General features: G+C 30.3%; 2 protein-coding genes and 1 long non-coding RNA gene across 8 annotated transcripts in view; 1 reads left to right on the top strand and 2 right to left on the bottom strand.

The window, feature by feature from the left end:
- Nucleotides 1-24,774, bottom strand: part of LOC145322438 (uncharacterized) — a 442,211-nt gene that overhangs the window by 137,592 nt on the left and 279,845 nt on the right. The gene's annotated exons all lie outside the window — the stretch shown is intronic.
- The window catches only part of LOC145323075 (gamma-aminobutyric acid receptor alpha-like), a 49,262-nt gene that overhangs the window by 17,078 nt on the left and 7,410 nt on the right, over nt 1-24,774 (top strand). Inside the window, exons 10-14 of the mRNA XM_080165455.1 lie at nt 2,213-2,311; nt 2,955-3,019; nt 3,320-3,407; nt 5,863-5,924; nt 6,961-7,059. Coding sequence (XP_080021581.1) covers nt 2,213-2,311; nt 2,955-3,019; nt 3,320-3,407; nt 5,863-5,924; nt 6,961-7,059 — 413 coding nt within the window. The remainder of the gene's footprint in view (nt 1-2,212; nt 2,312-2,954; nt 3,020-3,319; nt 3,408-5,862; nt 5,925-6,960; nt 7,060-24,774) is intronic.
- On the bottom strand, nt 8,261-24,566 carry LOC145322434 (uncharacterized). Of its 6 annotated transcripts, XR_013880691.1 has the most exons (14): nt 24,455-24,566; nt 23,639-23,706; nt 22,660-22,744; nt 21,811-21,927; nt 21,378-21,515; nt 20,463-20,550; nt 19,994-20,123; nt 14,457-14,668; nt 12,668-12,737; nt 12,090-12,142; nt 10,939-11,012; nt 10,027-10,191; nt 9,514-9,651; nt 8,261-9,032 (listed from the first exon to the last, which is right to left on the bottom strand). It is a non-coding gene; the product is annotated as an uncharacterized LOC145322434 (long non-coding RNA). The 6 variants fall into 6 exon arrangements; XR_013880688.1 differs by lacking the exons at nt 19,994-20,123; nt 20,463-20,550; nt 21,378-21,515; ... (2 more) ...; nt 23,639-23,706; nt 24,455-24,566 and having other exon boundaries at nt 8,904-9,032; nt 14,457-14,666; XR_013880690.1 differs by lacking the exons at nt 19,994-20,123; nt 20,463-20,550; nt 21,378-21,515; ... (2 more) ...; nt 23,639-23,706; nt 24,455-24,566 and having other exon boundaries at nt 8,904-9,032; nt 14,466-14,601.

Raw genomic sequence — 24,774 nt, 5'->3', positions numbered from 1 at the left:
TAATCACTTATCCGATTGAGTACTACAGGGTCATTCAAGAGAAATGATTTTTTTTAAAAACTTAATTATGCATAGAAAATAAAACTATTTTGTAAAATGCTTTATATATTTGGAACACCTATTATGAGACATTTATGTTTCAAATATTTAAAAATGATGAGTTCAACAAATTATGTCCTAAAAACCGGTTTTTCCAAAGGTCTTTTTTAGAAGATTTATTAATTTAAAGGTTGAAAAATGTGAGAAAAAGGTTGAAAAGTTTTATGTAATTGGAACATTTTATCACATAGCTCCTAAACTACAAATAGCACAAAAACGGTACTTATATATTCAAAAACTAGAGTTTATGACGAAACTAACGATATGCATAACATTTTTCTACTATTAACACAAGCTGAGCAATTTGAATTTCAAAAAGGTACGCATTTTTTACAACCTTTAAATTACTAAATCTTCGAAAGAAAGACCTTTGGAAAAACCGGTTTTTAGGGCATAATTTGTTAAAATAATCCTTTTTAAATATTTGAAACATAAATGTCTCATAATAGGTGTTACAAATATATAAAGCATTTTACAAAATAGATTTATTTTCTATGCATAATTAAGTTTTTTAAAAAAATCATTTCTCTTGAATGACCCTGTATATTTTTTTGAAGCTTTACATATGTCATTGTCCAGTGGATGGTTTTAGATTATTATATATTAAATTTTTGGGTTAGTTTGGTTAAAGATTATTTTTCTGCCTATATCTCCCCTCTAAATGCAGAACCCTTTTAAGCTAAGGGTACAGCCTCTAGAAATCAATATATTTGAAAAATAGGAATCCAAATAAGTCAGTTTTGTTAAAGGACATTCTTTAATACGCATGCGTAAGAAAAAAAACTATCAGGGATTTAAAGGGATAAGACAATGACGGATAAATTGATGTACATACTAAATGAGGATACACACTCTCATTAGATTACGACTAGTGGTTTGGACACTCAACTTAATGAACCAACCAATCAAATTCAATGTAAGTCCCCAAAATTGCTAAGCATACGAATATGAAAACGTTAATGGAAATTTTTGAGGACTATTGTAATAAACAGCCCAATGTTCCTTCCCTCCCTTGTAAACAATAAAATGAAATAGTAAACAGAAGTCAATTCAACTGCCACACTGATTAATATTGTCCTGCACAGTAAGTCATTATAATTTACCAATATTTACATTTATATTTCATTTGTCATTCTTTCACAATAATTTTATATTTTATTCTTGTTTTATTATAAGTATTTAATTTAAACATTGACAAGAATCTACGTTTGTTTTTTAATAAAAAAGTTAAATTGAATTATGTTTACTGTTTAACAAGGATGAAAACATTCATAAGTAGCGAAGCAAATAGAATCATAGATGGAAAATTGATAATGTTAAGTTATAGGGCTTATGTTCAGTGGTCATAAGAAAGAGGAAGAGGAAAAATATAAAAATAAAATTTCAAAAATGCTTGCATGTTCTATTCGTCTATGTATGTTAAGTAATCCTGTTAAAATTTCGGACATTAGATTTAAATATTTTAATTGCAGCATATTATTAGAACAATGGAACGGGGTAAATAATTAATAAACCTTTGAAATTTAACATTATTTTGTTCTGGATCTAAATAGCCCTAAAGCATATGCATAATCAAGTCTTACCAGTTTCAGTAACATGTGGTGGTTTTTGCACTTTAAAGATTTATTCTTTCCTGAACGGAGTAAATACTCAATAAAATCTCTGATATTAAACAATAGTAGTATGTATTTTGTTCTGGATCAAAATACTCCAAAGCATGTGCATAATCAATACCAGTTTCAGTAACATTGCACTTTTAAAGATTTATTCTTTGCTGATTAATATACTTTATTCAAATTTATTATTAGACAAGGAGATGGGGTAAATATAGCCTCTAATATGAAACTTAAACAGTGTGAATAAATATGGATCAAACTATTCTCAGAGAAGCTCTTCATAGTGCTTTTTAAAAAGTGGAAAAAATTAAAACTTTCGGGAAAAAAATCCAAATGTCATAATAATAGAATAATGAACTATTCTAATATAAATATGTGATACATTGGCTAAATGATTCTAAATTTATCCCCTTTTTATAGGCACTATAAAGAGCTACATTCTCAGAGCATATTCAAAATCAATCTATTACACAGTTAACATTTTGTTATTTCCTTAGGACAAGGAGATGGGGTAAATATCGCATCTGACATGAAGCTATCTCAGTTTGATCTGATTTCTACGCCAACAGGGACTGAAGTTACATTAAGAAATAAAGGTAACAATAATTTGACATTCCAAGTGTATGGAGATTATGATAACAGCAGGAAATTACAATTTTCCTCAACCATTCCAACTCTTATCTGGGCAAAATTAAATTCTTTAAAGAAGAGTCATGCAATCAAATGGATAGTTGTCTGTTTTCAATATAATAAAGAAGACTATTAATAACAAGTTACATTTATATAAATCAAGGTACCTTCTTTATTTTGAAATTTATCTTATGTTTCAGAAAGTCTCAAAGCCTTTTTCAACTGCAACAATGTCTTTGCAAAAAAAGTTTTTCAATCACTTCACATATTATCTCTTAGTTTGTGTTTGTTCTGATAGTTTGTTGGATAATTTCTGCAATGAAAATGATACAAAAGGAGTCACACAATTACTCAGATTGCATTTGGAATATTTGAAACACCCCCTTCCCCCTATTTATTTAATTTTCACTTGTAAATTTCAACCCTTGGCAAAATAATTTGGTGGGAGAAAGGAATACTTTTGGACATACTTCTCGAATCAAAATTTAATTTTCACCCTTTTTGATTGTTTATCATCAATACAAAAAGCTTTGAAAGTCCTTGGGATGATATATATCTTCAATTGGTATTAAGATATTTTAAGAATAGTTTAAAATTCCCATTTTTTAGGATTGCATTCAACTTTAATAGTAAACTTCCATCTCCAGAGGCACATGGGTGACTTTGTGATTCAGGTTAGAATCCTTTATATATTAAATCATATTAGTGGTTGTTTTGTGAATAACTTATTTTGATTCAAACTTCTTGATTTGTTCTTATAAAAAGTTTAAATCTAATAATTATTTGGTCTTGCTCCAAATGTGTTGTTTTCTGTCTCAATCATTTAAAAACAGGCATAATTTACTGTAGCTGATATCAATATTAATGATAATTTTAGGGATATATTCACCATGTATTTTGTATAATTTTATGTGTATTAAGTCAAAACCTTATATATATAATATTTTATAAACGGATAGCTTAAATAATTTCAGGTGTATGGACCCTGTATTTTACTGGTGGTAATATCTTGGGTTAGCTTCTGGTTGAACAGAGAGGCTACATCAGACAGAATTTCTCTAGGTAAAATTTATCAAAAATTTTAATTGCTCAACTATTGTATAATTATGGCTAGTTCAATATTATATTGATTGGCTTCTCCGCATAACACTCCTATTAGTTTATTTATGCTTTTCAGAAGAGCTTCTTGAAAACATTCTTCCATTGCCAATGGCATATTTTATCTTTATTTTTGCTTTGGTTTTCTAGTTATTATGGTAATGGGCATTTTAAAGGAGTCTTTTGGGAATTAGTTTTTAGGTAGTCAAAACTAATTATTATTTGATTAGTAGAACAGTTGAAAGCAATTTGTTTATTGTTCATTCAAAAAAATTTCGCCCCCCCCCCCCCCTTTAAATTGTTAATTTTATTTTTCAGTGGTAGAAATAATGGACAATATAAAGACAAATAGCACACAGTCCCTTAACGCAATCTAGAAATGCTCACATTTCACAAAAAAAGACTCATTATGCATTTAAAAAGGCATTTAGGAGCTACTATTCTGATTAATAATTTTTGAAAATTGAAAAAATCTAAAACATCTTATTTTTTGTTAATATTTAATAATAACCTCTATGAGAGTTATGTAAGAAATCTTCATTTATTGAGATAAGGTGTAGGCTATAAAGGAAGCAAATAAGAATGAATAAAATGTTTATGTTCTGTTTTATACTTCAACTTTGGTCAGTGACTATATCCTGTTTAACTTAGTAGGTCTTATTATACTTTTATACGTTTTATTATGCGTTTAATATCTTTTTAAGAAAAACTGAATTTTCTTGACTAACTGTATAAGGTATAATATGTGACGTCATAAAAATGAGAGGAGGAGTGGGAAAGAAAACCCCTAAAATTTAGATGGATAATCCCTCATTTTTATGACGTCACATGACTGATTTTTTAGACACTTTGTCCAATTACTTTTTTGTAACTGGACAAAGTGTCTTAAAAATCAGCCATGTGACGTCATAAAAATGAGGGAGATGAGAGGAGGAGTGGGAAAGAAAACCCCTAAAATATAGATGTATGGATAATCTGTCATTTTTATGACGCCACTTGACTTAATTTTGAGACACTTTGTCCGGTTACTTTTCTTGATAATAATGGATTTAATTTTACTTGGATATTATGCCAGATTTTAATGTTCTTTAATAATGCAAAACACTCGGGCAAAAAAACGATTCCCCCTTCCATCTCCTTTACCCCATCCTCTTTCCTCCTACTCCAGGAACGACCTGGCCAATAATGACAAGAGAAAAAAGTAATCTAAATTTACGACTATTTTTCCCCTGTCATAATATCCACGTATATTCAACATCCATTAGTATTGGACAAAGTATTAAAGTAAATATCGGACAAATCATCTATTATAATAGACATAAACAGTAATCAGCCATGACCACTTTTATTTAACATCATTCAGTGAATATGTCAACACAATACTCCCAAGGTTAACATGTTATATCAACAGGGCAATAAAAGACATTTGTAAATATTTTTACAACTAAATACCTATAGCTTGATATTGGTGTTCAATTATGACCGCAAAAGTGTTCTTCAAACAAGGATGACAACATCCATAAAAGCAAAGCACTGAAACGGTAGGACAAACGGACATTAACACTTATATAGTGTCAGAACTAAATAATCAGAATAAAAATATATAAGAGTCGAAGCAAAATTGTAAACAAATTGGATGAAATACTGAGTGATACAGGATAATGGTTATGGACGTACTTACATTTTTAGGACTTGATTATAGAGTTGCTTCGCTTATAACATTATACTTTGTTGTTCCAGGAATCAATATACCAAAAATCAGATCAATTGGATGATTAGATCACATACATAAAAATTTTTGTTAAAAAAGAAAAAAAATCAACATGTTACAAATGGACGTACGGACATTTTGGTAATGATTATAGAGTTGCTACGCTTTCTAAATCGTACCTCACTACTAAAGGAATCACCATGCAAAGTTTGAAATCGATAGGACAATTCTAAAATGCTTAAATTTACGAAAAAAGCTATCCGTTACGGACGGACGGACGTACGGACGGACCGACCCTAATTATAAAAAAACTTTTTTAAAAAGTACCTAAAGATATTATTGTTAATTAAACAGGTACCCAAAGTTTTATCTCATTTGTAGCCTTGAAAAGTAATAAATACCGATTGGTTTGTACAAACTAGTAGTGTTTTCCATCAGTATTGAGTAAAATATGATGTAGTTTCGTCTGTTTGTCTTGTACTATAAGATATCAATAACCACCGGACCCAGTGAAGTTCCATATTAGGTCTAAATAGGGAGAGATATTGCATTTATAGAAAAACATTTGGGCTACACTTAAATAAGCATTTTTGAACTAACTGTATAGTTTTTATGCTCTTTGGTGTTCAGAATTATACTTTAAAGATAAAAAAAATATCTTTAACTGACAGAAAAAGTTAGAGGCAATATAGATTTTAATATACTTAGGTATTACAACTGTCCTTACAATGACATTTTTGGGACTAGAGGCAAGAAAAAATCTTCCTAAGGTAATGTAATATTTTTATCATAAAATTATGTAGATTTATATATTTTATGTATATCTTGATAATATTTACTTACAAATCCACTAAAATAGCCTGTGAACACTCTTTAATTATAGCATGTTCGTACGTCCGTCCGTTCCTCAAACTGTAAAAGTACTTTTACGTGATGAAAAAGTGTTCTATTGATAATTTAGTTAAGTCAAATATAAAGAGCAATGGCTTCCTATAACTGGCAAAAACAAAAAAGCATGCTTGCAAAATCTTATTTAATCTTAACTTATTTCAATTTTAAGACTACATTTACTGAAAACTTCCATATAGGAAGCCTCTAGATGCTAGGGGCGAAGCCACTTGTATACACATTAAAAGACAAGCACTGTTTTTGTATAAAGATTTTATGTGTTTTAATCAAAAAGTTTGCCTTCTCCACAATGAAAGTTAAATTTTGTAAGTTTAGTTTCTGTTTTTGCGTTGCCCATCAAAACTTTTAATTTCATTACAAATCAAACATAATTTCAAAATTTTTTGGGATGAAAATGAGATAATTTAAGAAGGAGATATTCAATTTGAATATATCTTTTGCCACAACCGTTTCTTTATTATGTTTTACAATTGTTATTCTATCTTTAGAAACTTTAAAACACTAAAGGCTTTGCCCCTAGCCTTTCGATTAGAAAATAGTATAGCATAAGACCAACATATAAACAACATATGACCAATATATGACCATCAGGTATATTCCTTAAAAAGTACAACCTTATCGGTCTAGTGGTAATCAAAATATAATAGGAGAAGCAAACGAACGGACAGACGGAGAGACAGATGGACGGTCAGACATGATTCTACTTTGCATTGTAGATATCCTTTTTTATAAAGTAGTAAGGTTTTCTGTCTGTAGTTTAACAATTTTTGATAACTACTGAACCGATTATTTCAGATTTAAATCTTGGTATGGTTAAGGCTTTTTTCTGCACTTTTATCTCTTCTAATAGAGCCGCTAGTATGAGATTTCTTGTCAGTATTTATTTTTTAAATTCAGGTGCCGTATCCAACAGCCCTGGACTATTTTGTGTTCATCTCGTTTACCTACATTTTCTCTACTGTTATCCAGTTTGGGGTTGTTCATCATTATACAAAGGTATTGCTACAAGATACATGTATCTACAATGAAATGATACTCTTCTGTTATTCAGTTTGGCGTATTGAAAATAAGGGTTGGGTTGGTTATTTTTTTTTTTACCATGCCATATCCCTGCGGGAGGGCCCTAACTCTGCGAATCCCAATCCTGAGGGGATACCCAGTACCCAATGTAAAGTAACCTAACCTGACCCCCCCCCACACATTTTACCTGTCTGCTTTAAAGGCTATCTAATGTTAGAGTGCTTTCAGAAATAAAAATCAATTTTGGTTCTAATTTGCTTTACTTGTGGACGTCATCGTCCTTGTTTGGCAAAAAAAATAATTGAAAGAATTTATGGAAACTTTTGTCATATAAAATTCAGTTTAAATTTGTTGCATTTGCATGGTCAGTGGGAATGTGAATAATAATAAGAAAGGTGCAAAAAAACTTTTTTTTCAGTATTTCTATTAGCACAGCTACTCTACAAATAATCATTATCTGTATACTTTTTTATCCTCATCTCATCACTATTATGCTTATTCTTAGATGTAATGAAAATTTTGAGAAATTTCTTATAATTTAAAAGAGTACTTTTTATGCTTATTTTAGGTCAATTTTTAAGAATAAGAATGGGGTTAGAACTATTTAGAAGCTCAAAGAACAGGGATTAACATTTTTGGAGCATTCGCTGGGGCTATAAAAATACATGTTTATATTTATGTAGTTATGGAGAAGAACATGTAGGGGTTTAAAACTTCTATGATCACCCTTTTCTTATTTTGTCAGAAATTCGCTTACTTTCTCATAAGCGAAATATTGTAGTATTATTATTCTATTAAGTGAAAGAACAACTCTTAAAATCAATAAAAAATATAACATCTTAAGCTTCGCTACTATGTACGTCATACCTCTAGTTATCACGCTAGATTTAGATACAGAACATCTTTTTTGTATTGTTCTAGCTATGCTACTTACATGGACTTTATTTTTCTTGTTATTTTGTTGAGGTTATCTCTTGGAAGAGTAAAGTTAAATCCTTTCTAACTCGACGCTTTTCAAGAAACTAGCGCCAGTTACACAAATGGCGTGCATTACCATCTGCACATTCCATTATTTTTAGTAGCGAAGCTACTCTATAATTCATGGATCGTCTTTTTCCCTTGAACCGATTCTATGAATAACTTGTAGAGTAGCTTTACTGGGGAAAAATCCAACCCATACTTTAAATTATGTATTTTTTTCTAATGAAAATAAAAGACTATAAAAATATTATCAAAATTAGACAAATCTAAAACAATTTAATATAATTTTTAAGTAAAAAAGCATGTATAAAGACCTATTTATTAAAATGGGGAAATAAGATTTATAAAACGAAGACCCTATAATGAAATGTTAGACAATAACCCTTTTAATAGAATGGTCATAATACAGCTAAAAAATTATTAGCAAATTTTGTCAATAAAAATTAACATTAGTAAAACAATACAAGAATCATAAAATTAGAGGTTTCGTGATAAAAAACTATTAATAACTAAAAACTAAAAGGATGAAAATTTATAAAAATTAAAGAGGATTTTATAAAATCATTACTAGAAAACTAATTTGAAACCAATAGTTTAATGTATTCTTGATGTAAAATAAAATAAGATGTGATCTTGCTAATTTATGAAATGAATATTGTGATTTAGTTGAGATATACACACACCATTAAATGCAAAATCTTAAAAATTAGGTCGCCAATTCCTGATAAAACATAAAAATCAACATAAAAATCAAAATCATCCTTTTTGTCTCTCTTTTCTCCTTAGGCTTCAGGCCTATAAAAGTAAACCTGGAAGAGAGAAACAGTCAGTCGTTATACGGAATTACTATATCACACTGACTCTTTTTAAAAAATTCTAAAATTTAAGGGAAGACTCCCTTCTCTTGCTTTGGAATTTTCTGGAGGGTCCTGGCGGCTCAAACTTAGGATTTTTCATTTAAAACACACCTAAAAAATAAAAAGTTTTGTTAGATAAAATTCATAATACTTTGTTAAATAAATTGTAGAATATCATTTTGATGTTGGTCAATTGAGATAAAATTAAGGGTAAGGCCTTCTTAGGGCCTAAAAGCTTAGGCATCCGGACGGATAGTTATCTCCAAGTTTTGTTCTGAAGAGAACTCCTATAGCGCGGTACACGGTACCAATAAGTCGCAAGTCACTACGGGGCTAAATAGGAATAACACAGGGAAGATACGGTGGTGGCTCGGCTACCAACGGTTGATTATAGCATTGCTATCTGACGGCCGATACTAACAACCGGATCCTCCCCAAGCTTCTGAAGTCCAGGAAAGTTGGAGATCGTTATCTATTCGGACAATTTAACATTTTCGGATTAGAACTCTGAATAAGTTCACGTCTTAAAGGTAGTTTTACTTTGCTAATACTCTGGAAGATCGGTTCGGAGCTAGCCTAGTGATTTTCTTACCTGACAAAGGTACCTAACAAAGAACTTCACGCCTCACGGGGATACAGGCAGTAGAACGGAATATTGTAGTCATGTTCGCATGACTCTAGTAATCACAGTAGATACTTTCAGTCCAAAAGTGTTGGCAAAGTTAGTTACCTAGGAATAAAAAATTCTTAGACTAAATAACAGTATAAAGTTATCAGTAATGTCTTAGTACCATTTTCGGAATAGGGCTTATAAACAAAAGACTATCTCTTAAGCGTATCTGGGTTTAGGATCGGTGTAATATAATACCACCATTCTAAGGTTAGATATACTTGCCGAACAGGGATTAATGCGTCACTGATCTGGAAAGGAGACATTGGTGAGAGATTGTAGTCCTGTGAAGTAGTGATAAAGGATTACATTTGTCCCTGGAACCCGGAGGTGACCCATAAAATTGGTTCCGTTACCTACGGATTAACCCAGGTAAGATTTAACTTTTTTTCTTTTAGGTGGGATATTGGCTCAAGGCCACTAAATAAGTCTTACCAGTAAAACATCCATAACAGCACAGCTCTTCATTGATAAACAATCATTCAATATGTCATCATCATCATTGCCATTTATCTTTTCTATCCAGAGCATAGGCCACGTACAATGGTTCTCCATTTATCTTTGATTTAGGCCTCATTCCATGTGTAGTACAGCAATAACCTAAAATGGATGATATTATTATTGATCAATTAGAAGATGAAATTTTAAATCCTCCACCTTATAATCCAGAATATGAACCTGGATTAAATAATGCAGTAAATCATTATCTAAGACTGGAGGAAATACCTAGTGTTCATGTTAGGCCTGAGATTCACTCAGCAACAGCAATGCTTGTCTTAGGCAATAGGCGACAAAATCGCATATTACATAGGCCTCAAATACATGTACAAGACATTCCACCCATACATGAAAATGAGCCAAATATTCAAGTAATAAAACAAGAAAATAATGGCAATAAACCCCAAAATAAAAAAGTAGTTAAACCAACTTCAGATTTTTCGGGTTATGAGTCAGAATCTAGCTATTATAGTGAGGATTTTGACAGACAAAAAAGTAAAAAACATTCTAAAAAAAGGCCTGACAGAATGTATGATCCACTTAACCCACATGGCAATGAGGACCAGAGACGCCATGAACAACATCATGATAGACATGAAAATCGTTATAAACACGATAAAGACAAAACTAAGTCAAGTAAAGAAAGACAAAATAAAAGAGACAATAGTGACAAAGAAGACAGGCATAAAGACAGACAGAAATTCTCTATGCCAAGGAGAATGAATAGACGTGGTAACAGTAGTGGTCCTAGCTCTAGTTCTAGCTCTTCAGATACGGAGTTAGATAGAAGGACTCCATCTACCAATAGAGATAACAGAAATAGAGAGACAAGACAAGAAAATAACTTACCTGGAAATATCTTATCTGAATCTCAAATGTGGCAACTCAAACTTCTTCTTCATGAAAATACATCTACCACTGACCTAAATACAGCAAAAATAATTAATCTCATACCAAATAATTTAGTGTGGGGCAGTTGTCAACACGAACGTATTCACAGACAAGTCAAAATATTGGGTAAAATCCCACCCCAATATGGAGAAAAAACTAACCCTTACACTTTTTTTAGCACTTTTAAATATTTGGAGGAATATGAGATCCCCTTTACTCATAGTTCCTACAACAATATTCTTATTCACTACTTTAATACAGAATCAAGGAATAAACTAGATATGCTAGAAATAGATCCTAATGCCCTTAGTGCTCAGGATTTTGTAAAATCGATCCTAACTACCATAGGTGCAGAATTACTCAACCCACATCAATATGAGAAACAATTCTACACTTATAGATTCACTGCTGAAGATGAAGACAGACCAAATAAAATAATAATATATTTGGCAGCCATGTTGCAAAAAACAGGCAATAGTCATGAAAATCAAATGGCTAAACTTAGGGAAAAAATATGTACCTATTTGGTACCACCATTATTACAATCTGCATTTTTGACATCCACAAACGTTCCTAACTTCTCTAAAGAGACAATCTTAAGCTGGTTTAGCAATAACAGAAGCTTTTATAACTCAGCCATTGAGAGAAAAAGAAAATTAGACAGACAAAAAAATGCAAATGTAAACCAAGTAGAAAAGGAAAAAACTTGTGAGCATTGCCAAAAGCCTCACTATTCTAGATACTGTTTAAAACATCCAGATGAAGCAGTTAAAAAAGCAAATATGGAATGGTGGTATAAAAAGAATAAAGAAAAAGCTAACAGTATAGTTTGTTTATTGTGTAATTCTGACACCCATGGTAGTGAGAAATGTAGCATTTTCCCCAATGTCACTCTCTCCCAAGATCAATGCCCACGCTGTTTAAATTATGGTGTATCAAGACTATACCATCCATTGTCGGCGTGCAAACTCCCGCCAACAATGGGAAAAAACTAGTGGGGCAGCCGAGTATTTCTCAAGAAAGCAAAAACATACAATTACAGGTAAAAATACCACAAGTTACGGATTCTTGGGACATACCCGGCACCCCTATTCTAGGGAAAAAATCACCTCAGAATCAAACTGGTCCCAAAATCAACATTTCTTTGTCCATTCAGATAAACCTGAAAAATTCGGATATTGATTATCAAAATGAAAATATAAAAATTAAGAATGTTGAAGTACTAGAATGTTCGACTACCCAAAATAATGTCAATAATAATACCCAAAATAGTGTAAATAGTAATAATACTAATAAGCTAATAGAAAATATATTAATGGAAAGTCAAACATCTAATACTTCAACATCAAACTGTTCGTCTATAAACAATGATTTTAAAATAATAGAAAACTCTATTGTTAATAATCCAATAGATAAAATTAATCCGCCAATAATTATCAATATAAAAGAAAATGTGACTAACACAAAATTGGATTATATTGGCAAATCCACTAATTACGCGACGGATCAAAAAATAAGTCAAAAAATTGAAAAATTATCTAGCAATAAAATTTCTGTTAATTTGTCTCAACAATTGCTATGCCCAGAGGTACAAATAGACAAAGTCGATTTAGAAAATAATTTGAGGCAAAAAGAGGAAATAGACGAACAGACAAACATCAGTAAAATAGAAAGCAAAGAAAATTACCCTGAGGATTTAGATGAGCAGAAAATTGACTACTGCAAAACTGTACAGTCCTCTTACAACACTGACATATCTGAAAATAATAGAATTAAAGAAAAATCAGATTTTAAAAGTGCATTGTGCATGAAAAATGGGGCCAGAAACACAAAGGCTTTATCATGGCTCCAATATCTAGAAGACTTTCCTTCTCAAAATAAATTCATGACAATCATGTTAGTTCTATTAACAAGTATGGTGATTGGTAGTACTCTTGCGCTATTTGGCTTATTATTTTTTATCAGTGCATACATTAGTATGTCAGATGGGAGATTATTACTCATTGCCCTGACTGAACGAGGAACTAACAGGATTGATATGAATAAGCTTGAAACAAAGCCGGAGTTTAAGCCAATTAAATCAAACAACCGTTTAATTAAAACCCTAAATAAAATAATTAATGTCTTAAATTATATTAGGGTTTATCTAGCTAAAAAGATAAGGTATAAAATAGCCATTATCCAAACGTTTTAAGAATCTCCAGATCCCATTCTTAGAACTATACAATGAGACACAGAGTTTCATTAATAAATTTATAGTATAAATGTATAAAGAGCATATTATTTGATTTCCAATTGCAAAGACCTAGAGCGTTGCAGACGAAAAATAATTCCATTAAATTTTGCTTTCTAAGTATAGCTGTTTAATGCTTTTTACTGCTTTTTGAAAAAGAAAGGGACAATTTTAGTAAAAAATTGTCATTTCTGTCTAAGCTTATGTGAAGTATCTAAAACTGCCATTATATTCAAAATCATCTTTTCCGATTTACCATACTGCATTTTTAAACCTAGTTATTTGTGATTAATAAGACATTTTTCCTAATGGTGTGATTACTTTGTAGCAAATCAAAATTATCAAGTTTTTAGAGACATCTAGCGATAAATGTAGAACTAATATATTGCAGATGTTCCCAAATTAAATTTTGCCTATATTTACATTGTTTTCGATTATTTTTCCATAAATGGTTGAGCTCTCCCTTGTGGGGGCGACAAATTAACTATGTCCTTATTTCAAGTATTGGGTTATTTTCAGTTTCAAGAGATCAATAGATAAATTTCAAAATAATCTCTAACAAATGAACAGTATTTAAATAAAGCAAAAACGAAATTAACCAGGAGAAATCATTATAACTGAAACATAGATGTCCAGGTAAAGGGGTAATGGTGTATTTATCCCTTAAACCCCTCAAGTTTTTAAATACCTTACATTACTCCCCTTGAACATATAAAAATCCTCATTATACCCCCATGCTAAGTAAAAAGCTTGGGCGTCCTTGAGTTAACATTAGTTTGCAATTTGCTCTTGGTTCTTTTGCCAGCACCCGGCTGTATTTACATTTTTGAATGATTCAGCTTATTTCAAAGACCCAACCAAAAGTCGTGTAAAAGGTCTTTGAGAAGGGGTGGTTGTTACATATACTATTTATTGCTCTATATACATTACTTTAATGCTTTATTTATAAAAAGGCAAGAAAAAATAATAAAAAGTTTGAACAAGAATAGACATCATTATAATTATAAAATAGGGCAATTATGTGTGCTTAATAAAATAAATAAATAGAATATTAAAAAGCTCAACAGACGACAATTCTAGTTCTAGAGCAGATACACTATCTAGTCTGTAACAAATACAGACATATCTAGTTTTGTAGCAAAAAAGAACATACAATCAAAATTATAAAATAACTCCCCACAAAACAGCAGAAAACATACAATTTAGTTATAGAATAATTTTGCTTAAAACAACAAATTCCTACCTTCTATACCTCCATTAGTATCCACAAGCCCTTCACACTTCTGCAGACAAATCCGGTACATCTGCATATTACAGGAGGCCCCAATGGAGAGTAAAACTGGTAGGAATTTCGCAATTTTCTCAGCTGTCACCAATGCCATCTTCTTTTCAGTTCACAGTTTCAGTTTCCTCAGCAAATTTCGAATCTCCAAAATACAATTACAGACACAATACCTAAAAAATAAAATACAAGAATTAGTAACAAATAAATAAATAAGCTATTAAATTTTTTTGTAATAATCAGAAAACACCACACAATAATAAATTAGAATGACACCGTACTTTTGAAATAATAATTGGCAAAAACTTACTAACAGAAATGTGTCATCCAAAATTACAAGACCTTATTAAATAAGCACGAACTTAATCCCAAAAGAAATAAAAATTTCCATAAGAAAAGTCTAACTAAATCCAATTTCCATAAATTATGTGTTTATGTAGCAAAATAGTCCAACAAATTTATCATCCATTGTCTTATCCCTTTAGATCCTTGTATAATTAAATCCAATTTTCATTAAGTATGAGTTAATGTGTCTTAAATTTCCAACAAAATATCGTCCATTGTCTTATCCCTTAAGATCCCTGAAAATAAGCCTAATATTAGCTAATAATTTTTATGAAAATGAATTTATAAATTCTGAGGTTTATGACCTAGTTCTGAACACATGTGTTGATTTTTAGACATGTGTGTTAAAAATCGCTCCAAAACATACATTTAATTCAACTTTTTACAAACTTTTAAATACATTAAATTGATTATCTTGAATTTTCAACTACAAATTATACAACATTATAAGACTGAACTGATTAGGCTCTCTATCTGGTATAAGTTTGATTTAAGTTTCACTTTAGACTTAAAGATTTTATCTTTTTTTTTGGCTTTACTATGATTTTAGGTTTCAGTTCTTTTATTGTATGTCCCCAGCGGGAATTTTGTAGTTTAGGCGAGCGCTAATTAACCCCTAAAAAGTTATCTATATCCTATCTCTAAAATGATAATCTTGCAATTTTTAAATATTTTCTGCCTATACTTTTTCCTAAAAAATACAAAATAAATAATCTCCAAGTATCCTCAAACTTCATATAGTAATCTAGGAAAAAATATTATTCGTCGCATCGTATTATAGACAGTTTCCCGCTGACATTAAAATGAAAAATTGCTAAATTAATTTTTAATTAAGTATTGGTTGAAAATTATGTACAATTCGATGCTATATACTAGCTTTAATATGGCTGAGAACCGGTTAAAATCCATCGGGAAATAATTGGATTCAAAGCAATTTTTACATATCCTGCTATCCCTGAACCTATAAAATGTTAATTTTTTTTGTAGCATGTAACTGAAAATGTTTAAATAAAGGCCTTTTGATTATGTATGGCAGGATAAAGGATTTCTATAGCATTAAAATAAAGGACTTCTCATCGGATTATCAAACCTTAATATCTCAAGAATAATCCCAAAGATAGGGAAAAAAGAATTCTTATTTCACTAAAAAACGAAATTTTCTACTTAATTACCCAAAATATGAAATTTTTTCTAGATGCAAAGGATTTGCAATTAATTGTTTTTTTTTATGCAAATTAGAAAAAGTATAAGAATGAACAACATTATTATTTAATTTCCAGTACCACAAACTCAAAAAACAGGAATGTCCAAGTAAGATAAATTGGCCCATTTCTCTCCCATATATATAGTTAAAATTGTTAAATAATAAAGGCGAAATATTTCAATTAAAACTGTCTGACAAAGACTCAAATTTAAATCTCCTACGTAGATTTCTATTGTTTAAACAAAAAGTAAACTGTTTGACAGTTATTTTTTTTCCTTAACTGTAAACCGATTTTAAAAAACATAACCCTAGCTTTGATAAAAAGGACATTGGCATGCTACACTATCTCTGATTTTCATCTTTTATAGACAGAGGGGTAGTTTTGTCAATAATACGAAATTAAAATATGACATTTAAGAATTAAAACCCAATAAAAGTTAAAACAAATAAAATCTACAAAAGTTTTTCTATTTTTAATTCCTTTTTGCAAAGATATTTAAGACCAATTTGAATACAAGTTTTTATATTTTTGCAACTGATTTCTTGCTGATTTTTTTTCACAAAACCAAATGTCGTAGCCTTGTCAATACCTAAGCGGATAAATATGCCCAAGTTTGAGTTCCAGATTCATCATCTACTAGCTCCTAACAAAGTAGCTGATTCTGATAAAAACAATCAGCCAACCATTGCTTTTGAGCTTGAAAATCAGTAGATCTACAGTCAAATACGTCAAGAAACCAGCCTTGCATCATACAGCACAAGTCATCAGACGTTTATCAGATGTGTATCTACAGTATCCTAGCAAGATTCCACCTGACTTGGACTGGAATATTCACCAACAGCCATAATACCAGAAATACCTAATAAGAAGCTACGGATCTCATAACCTGTTACAGCATTAACCTGAAGAAACTCACTGGTCTTAAACAGTAAACACCTTACTGTTGCTAACTCTACAACACCATCAAAATACATAATTTTAATGTAAATCATTACATTTTTGAGCTAAGGATTTTGACAACGGGGGTCACGCGCGCCCGGTAGAAAAATATCACAAGCAAAAGTATCAAACTCCTTGTTTACATTGTATTCAGATTTGTAAAAAATATCTTAATTTTATACTTTTTCCTAATTTTTCACACATTGATATCAGTAGTCTTATAGCAAATCTTGTCCAAATTTTTACAATAGTTGGGTAGTGTTAGAGATAAAAATCATAGCTGTAGTCGATGTTAAAATAAGAGATAGCATTGTGGCAAGCTAAAATGATTAACTATTAACAACCTTTCGTTCTTCTATAAGCTAATTTAAAATATAGTTCATACTTTTTACAGCACTAAGCATCTATGGCATTGTAAAAGGTTTTAAGAACCTAAATATGAGTTTAAGCTTTTCCCTAAGAATATTCTTATAGGGGCGCAGCCAATAGTTGTATCATTGTGTAAAGAATAGGGCCTTTATGCTTTGAAACATGTATTTCTTAGGATGTGTAGATAAAATGGCGAGTTTTTTTGTATATTTTTGGCCTAAACAAAGAATATTTCTAAATGCAGTTTATTTTTTGAAATTAGTTGTTTATGGAAAGTAAATTGAATTTTTATAGTAAAATTTGAAAAACTTTATATGATAAAAACTTTCTGAGGGTTCTAATATTATTAAACTGATAGATAGTAAATTAAGGAAATGCTTTGCTCCGAAATAATATAATTAAAATTTTTGTGTAAATGCATAAATATAGTGTTGAAAAAAGTTGACACATGTCAAGATAGAAAACAGACCTCATCAAAATTATTTTAGTTTTTAATTTAAATAATGCGTATTTTGAAAGTACAACTTGCAATATTTAAACACACACACGCAAGCCTAAGATAAATTAATAACAATTTCTAAGATTTAGGACAACTTAATCTTAAATTACTTTCTAACATTTCTTGAAAGCAGTTTTTAAATCGATTTGCCTCAAAAATAAATTTTTTTTTTCTTATTCTCTTTAAAATAGGAAGATAAAAACGCCGAATAATTTTTCTGTCAATTTTTGGCAAAATAATAGACAATTATTGGAAAAATTGGTTTTCGTGCGCATAAAAACAATCAAAATTTTTGCGTAATAGAATAGGTTTTAAGCTATTTTTGTAATTTTTTCATTTCTTTACATATCCTCAGTGTTTATGGTACGATTTCCAGATTTTTTTTAGTTGCAAAATAAAATTTCCTGTTGTTTAAAGAAAACAGACAAGACGATCAGACTTCCTTTTTGCAGGTTTTTGGCTATTTCTATATTTTTTACATTTTCCCCCATATTTTTGGTATTTTTGGACCAGTCTTAAAACTCTTTAAGATATCATGATCAAAATAATTCTTCCCATAGTTATGAGCATCCTTTATGTAAGTTACTTTGACCGACAACATTATATAAATAAAAACAAGTTTTAGTGTTTATTTTACCCAATAAATCAATTAATAAATACACTACAAATCTACTTGTAAATATTACCATCAATGACCTTTTTGTGTTTCGCTATTTATGGATGTTGTCATCCTTGTTTTGCTACATCTAAAATATTTACTTCACTTATAAATCTTCTTTCTTGTAAATTTATACATAAAAAGTTGCAATTGCTAAGCCATAAAATTTTAAACTTTTAAAATGAACAAAAAAAATATAAGGTCATTTAAAAACAAATGGGAAACTACACATATATGTTTTAAAGCAGCAATTTTACACACCACAACTCAGCTGTTTCCCAAGCCACTTAGGCGGAACACACACGCAGGCTATATAGCTCTAAAATACATTATTCAACATCTAACAATAGGCACACACACACAAAGCCTAGTTAGCTGTAGAGTACACTTTGCTAGGCCACTAAACTACACGCACAACCAGTGCCACCTAGGCACACACACACACACAGCCTAGCTAGTTGTAGAGTACACTTTACCAAGCCCCTAAGCGACACACAAAACTAATGCCGCCTAGGCACACACACACACAGCCTATTTAGCTGTAGAGTACACTCTACCAGACTAAACAGCGACAAGCACACACCTGCCCACTTAGCTGAGAAAAAATTAAATGAGAAGGCAGAAATCAGCTGCCTATTTTTCTTCTAACCAAATCGGTTACACACATACACTAGCCTGGATAGCTAAAAAGCTAACAGCTGAAATAAAACAACACTATTAAAACAAACTTGCAAAAAACTCTAAATTAAGAAAATATCAAACAAACTGGATGGCACATGCACATTTCACACAACATAAAAATAAAATCAACATAAATAAACTAAAACTTTACTTATCAATATTTTTTTTACACACACCTTGATTTTTCACCTTACACGACACTCCTTAATAAAAACAAAACACCAAAGCTATCAGTATAAAACAAAAAAGCGATATTAATTCTTTCTCTCTTTCTCTCGACCCCTCTCTTTATCACTTTCTTTCACTCTTGTCTTAAATCTATAAGTCAAAAGGCCAATGTCTCTTATGTCAATTACTCTATAGAAAGACAGAAAATAATGCCTTATATGTTTTATACAGAATGATATTAACAAAATAAATTTAAGTTTTTAAAATATAAACCACCCTCCCAACTCCCAACAAAATGAACTGAAAAATAAAGCAGCTAATAAAAATCACTCTCAAATTTATCTCTAACTTATTTTAAAACCCCTCCAATTGAGCGAAATTTTTTTTTGCAAAGGGGGAGAAGTTATTTTGCTAAGCAAATAACTATCTAATTATAAATATATCAGTCACATATTCTGTTTACATTAAACAAAGCCTAATCTTTTTGCTTCACCTAAAATAAGAATAAGCATGCATGTATCTTATCCCCCAAAAAATAATTAAGGGGTCTTTTTTTAGCTTCACAATCCTATAAAAAGGGATGGGAGCACCATAGGCCCTAAAGGACCAAAATAGAAGCAAAAGGAACACTTACCTAGAAAATCAGTGTACAGGCTACTCCGTCTGCAATCAAATATAGGGCGGTCTTTCACCAGTTACTTGATCAGCAATGCAATGTTGGAACCACAGTTGTTGTATTAAAACTGGGAGCCGAGTAGATATGACTGAAAAAACAGAAAAAATAAATATTAAATCAAGCTAAAAAATATTCTACAAAATATAAGCTGTAAATAAGATTATTTAAAAAAGAAAAGCACACAGAAAATAAGCCAAAAGACATTCAAACTTAGAAATTACATCTAAAAATCTTAGGATCTAATTATTAGCACTATCCTCTGGTTCTACTCTTGTTCAGAATACTTTTTTTCTCATCATAAAATCCATTATAAATATATAAACCATTTTTTTTTATCAAAACTTATATAATATCATAAACTACGAACAAATAAAAATATTTTAAATTAACACCTATCTAAAATAAGACTAAATGATAATATCATTACCTCATAACCGCTATCTTGAGTAAATTTTGCTCACTGATTGCGAGATGGTTGCATTAAAAACCTCCCCATTAAGAAAACGGCAAATCAACTGAAAAATAAGAACAATTAAAAGATATTAAAATAGCTATACAACTTTAGAATAATCAATCTTTTAAGTATCGGTCTAATACTCAATATATTTATTACTTATATTATTAAAAAAGCTATAATTTAAAAGTGGAAGAGAATGTTGCTCTTATTCCAGGAATAAAGTAAAAAATTTTGGCAAGGTGTCTAATCACGTTGTCATCGGTGTGCGGTGCATAAATCTGAAAAAGCGTCTTTTTTCTTTGCTCAATAATCTTTAAAAATTGGAAGAAAAAACAGCTTTTTGGACCACAACACTACCACACCACCTCCTAAATTAAATCAAGATATCCATGTTTTTAAAAAAAAGTGAAGCTATGATAGATACACACTCTACTACTTTGATTGAAACAATAATAATAATTAATAATTTTATTTCAGGTTTCTAACTCTTTTATTATAGGATAACACCAGAAAAAACAGCTAGTAATCATCAATTTCCTAGGATCCGAAAATGGAGAACCATATCAGTCTCATACTTGAGACAAAAAACCAACGAATGACTGTTAAAGACTAAACTACTAAAGACTTCAAATATTTTGAAATGGTCCATTTTTATCTCTTCCTAACAAAAATATTCAAAAAAGAAGACGGCATTTAAAAGTTTCGATATCTTCAATCAACCTTTTTCTCCCCTGTAAAGAATATTAAAAAACTTTCTTTTTTTCAACCATCAGGGAAATAGGGATAGGAAACTCAACAGAGAGCTGAAAAATTTAGGTGAAAAACACTCAAATAATATATATTTCCCATTCATAATTTACCCATTACATGCAATGATATACTTACTTTGTATGTGTACCACAACCCACTAGTTGGAGATGTAGCAGTGCGGCAGGTGTCCCAGAATGAACAGCTGACAGTGGAGCAGTCAGGGAAGCTTTCAATACTCGTTTATTCAGGTGGAATACAGCGGTTCTAAACAACCTAAAATAAAATAACCAAATTAGGTTGTTATAAATGAACTACAAATAAAACAATAAAGTATAATACATAAATAAAATACTAAAGTTTGCATTGCTTTGTTAATTTCTTTTTAAATTCTTTTTTCGATTTAGGGCTTTTCAGAATAGTGCATTTCATTAAAACAATCCAATGGTTCATTAGTCAAAGAATGAAAAACTTAATTACATAATTAGGTGATATTTGGATAGGCCGCAATCTACACTATAACTTTGATTCCAAATTTCATTAGGTAGCTAACCAATCAACAACATTTTACCTATGGTTCTTCGTGCTCAGGCTTTCCTTCTGATCCATCACGAGGGGCACCAACAAAGTTCTCCACTAGAGATGGGGAGGGCAGATCCACTCTTCTTAGGTTCAGCTAATTCCAGGCCTTAATAATATCAAATTAAGCCCAAACTTTTAATGGACTACAATGCTTTTAAAGTTAACTTGGAGGCTGTTACGGTACCCATTTATTGGTTCTTTACAATTAAATAGGAACAGTGAATTCAATGGAATCATATCTTCAATTTTGGTTTAAATGAAATCTTTGCATGTACGGCTTCGCTGGGTAAATGAACTGACTATTTTAATATTTGTTTTACCTTGTATCCCCGCAGAGACAGTTTAATATTACATTTTGAAAACTTTTTCACGATAGTTAATTTAACCAATCTTTTCTTAAAAGAAACAAAATAAGTTGTTGAAAACTACTAAAATTGGAAATAAAAAAGTTCAAATTGTTTTTATAAATGCTTTGAATTGATTTAAATGCGTATTCTGTACTAAAAAATAACAATTTTCTTTAAGTTTTTATGTAGACTGTTTTCCCTTGCTTTTAGTAAGATGGCCGACGGGCGACGTCAGACTGATACAACGAATATAGAGATTTGAACCTTTTGCGCGTCATAGGTTAATCACATATATAGATTGGATAATATTTTTCTCATTTTTATTTTCTACAAAATTAAATATTCTTTGCTAAAAATGAATTTGAAAATAAAAATGGCTTTTGCATTAAACAATTACATTTTAGTATAAATTTAAGTTTTGTAAGTAATTAACATTATTTCCGACACTTAATTTTTGCTCTGTGGTGAAGAAATAGGTTGCGTGACTTTACCTTGACATATTTTAAATTATTAAACTTTAGTCTTGTTAGGGAAGCCTTCTCTCAGTCTTCGTGGGGTGATTTGACTGGATTCCTCCTAAATATAAAACAGTATGGCTACCAGGAAAACTTATACTTGTATTAATAATAAAAGAATTAAGACTCTATGACAATCTCTCAATATTTAATGCCTATTTTGGGAACTTTCTGATGACTCATGACATCGAGAGATTGAAACTAATAAGTGAGAACAAAACTGGGAATATGATATTGCTTGAAATTTATGCAATAGCAACTAACTTTAGGGTCTTTTCGACTGTATAGTCGGCTTTTTAGCTATTTTTTTTTTATAAAAGGACTTTTTAAGAGTTTATTATTTATATCTGAAAGGATCAAAGTAATTTTTACAAAATTAGAACCGACTATGAGATAAATGTAAAATACTTCATATACCCACTAGCGGTTACGCCCTTAGAAGCCTCTAGGGGCAATTAATGTGTGAGGTCTTTTCACCCATAATAGTTTACAACCTTCCATAGACATATAAGAAGCTTCATTGTAAAGGTGAACCATATCGGTTCAGCGGTTAGCGAGATCTTTCGCTACAGACAAAAAAGGCTTACTACTTTATAAAATAGGATAAAATCAATAAAATATGTAGCTTTTGCTAACGCATAAAAAGAACTATAACAGTTTAAATAAAACTACTCTATAACTAAATAAAATAAAATAACAAAAGTAATTGTTGAAAAAATATTTGGCCCATAACAAATAAACTGAAACAACCCAGCTGCTCTTTAAAACAATTTCCCAAGAAGTTGATGTGGACCTTATATTTTTTTCAACTCACATAATGTTATATAATGTACAACTAGTAGAAAGGAGATGAATATGACGAGGCTATCATATTTGTCCACTTGACATTAGTTCAATATAGTAAAACTAGTGTTTTAAAGGTCAAAAATAAAAAAGTTACAAATTTGATACTTACCAAAAATTGAGAGCCCAAACTACGACTACAATCAAGAACAAAAAACAGCCAAACTACTGCAAAAGGGCCTGAAAAAATAAGAAATTCAATTTTTAGATCTAATCAAAAAAGAATAAATCCAATTTTTAAAACACATAAAATTCAATCATTGATAAATAATTATGTTCAGGTCATAATGCAGGAATATGATTGCAATTTTATGGAAAACAACATTTTAAAAATATTGTTTCTTTAAAAATACATATAAAATTTAGTCTAAAAAACATCTGTTTAGTGAGAGATAAAGGAAGGACTAAATATTATATAATAAAAACGTAGCATAAGATTAATGACCTTAAAAAACGAACTTTCGAATAAAACAGTAATAAAATGACCAAATTTGTATAAAAGATAATTAATTAATGGAATGTCTTTCTATTTTTTAACTCTTCCCGATAGGAGTGGATTAATATCTAAGAGATAAAAAATATATAGACAAATAATATAATGATGTAAGAATAATTTATCGCATCGTGTTATAGACAGGTTTTCTCTTACATTAAAATGAAAATATATAAGTATAAAACCAGTTTTGTTGAACTCTAGGGGCTGAAGGTATTAATTTTTTTTAATATTCGTGGGAAGTTGTCTGTAATACGATGCATTTCATGACTTTTAGAATGGGTGAGAGCTGGTTCAAATACAGCGGATATTAATCGGTTTCGAAGCCGAATGTCCATTGTCTATGAAAACCTCTTGGTTTAACTTGCTAAATAGTCGACGCATGAAAAGACATTAAATTATAGCTTTAAAAAACATAAACAAAATTTAGTTTACCAGTAATAGTGTGCTTATTTCTTCTTTAGTCAATTCTTTATCATTTCAAAACTAAGCACATTTTCACCATGGCAACACCCGACATAAAGCAAGATAAATCTAAAATATTCACAATGTTTATATTGAACTAAGATTTTCATATTTATCATATCACGAAGGCTCTTATTAAAATTTATCACCAATTTTTAGGGAAAATGACAAATTATAGCAACAAATGATCTAGCTTTTCTTATTACTATTTCTCACTTTAAAGTGAGCATAAAAAAGCAACTTTTAACTCGTATATTTCCTTATTTTATGTTTAAAAAATGTTTTTAGCT

The sequence above is a fragment of the Acartia tonsa genome, chromosome 6, assembly GCF_053477335.1.
Source record: "Acartia tonsa isolate MP-2025a chromosome 6, ASM5347733v1, whole genome shotgun sequence".
Classification (NCBI taxonomy): Eukaryota; Metazoa; Arthropoda; class Copepoda; order Calanoida; family Acartiidae; genus Acartia; species Acartia tonsa.
The sequence above is the reverse complement of the archived record's forward strand: the minus strand, read 5'-3'. Positions and strand labels throughout refer to the sequence as shown.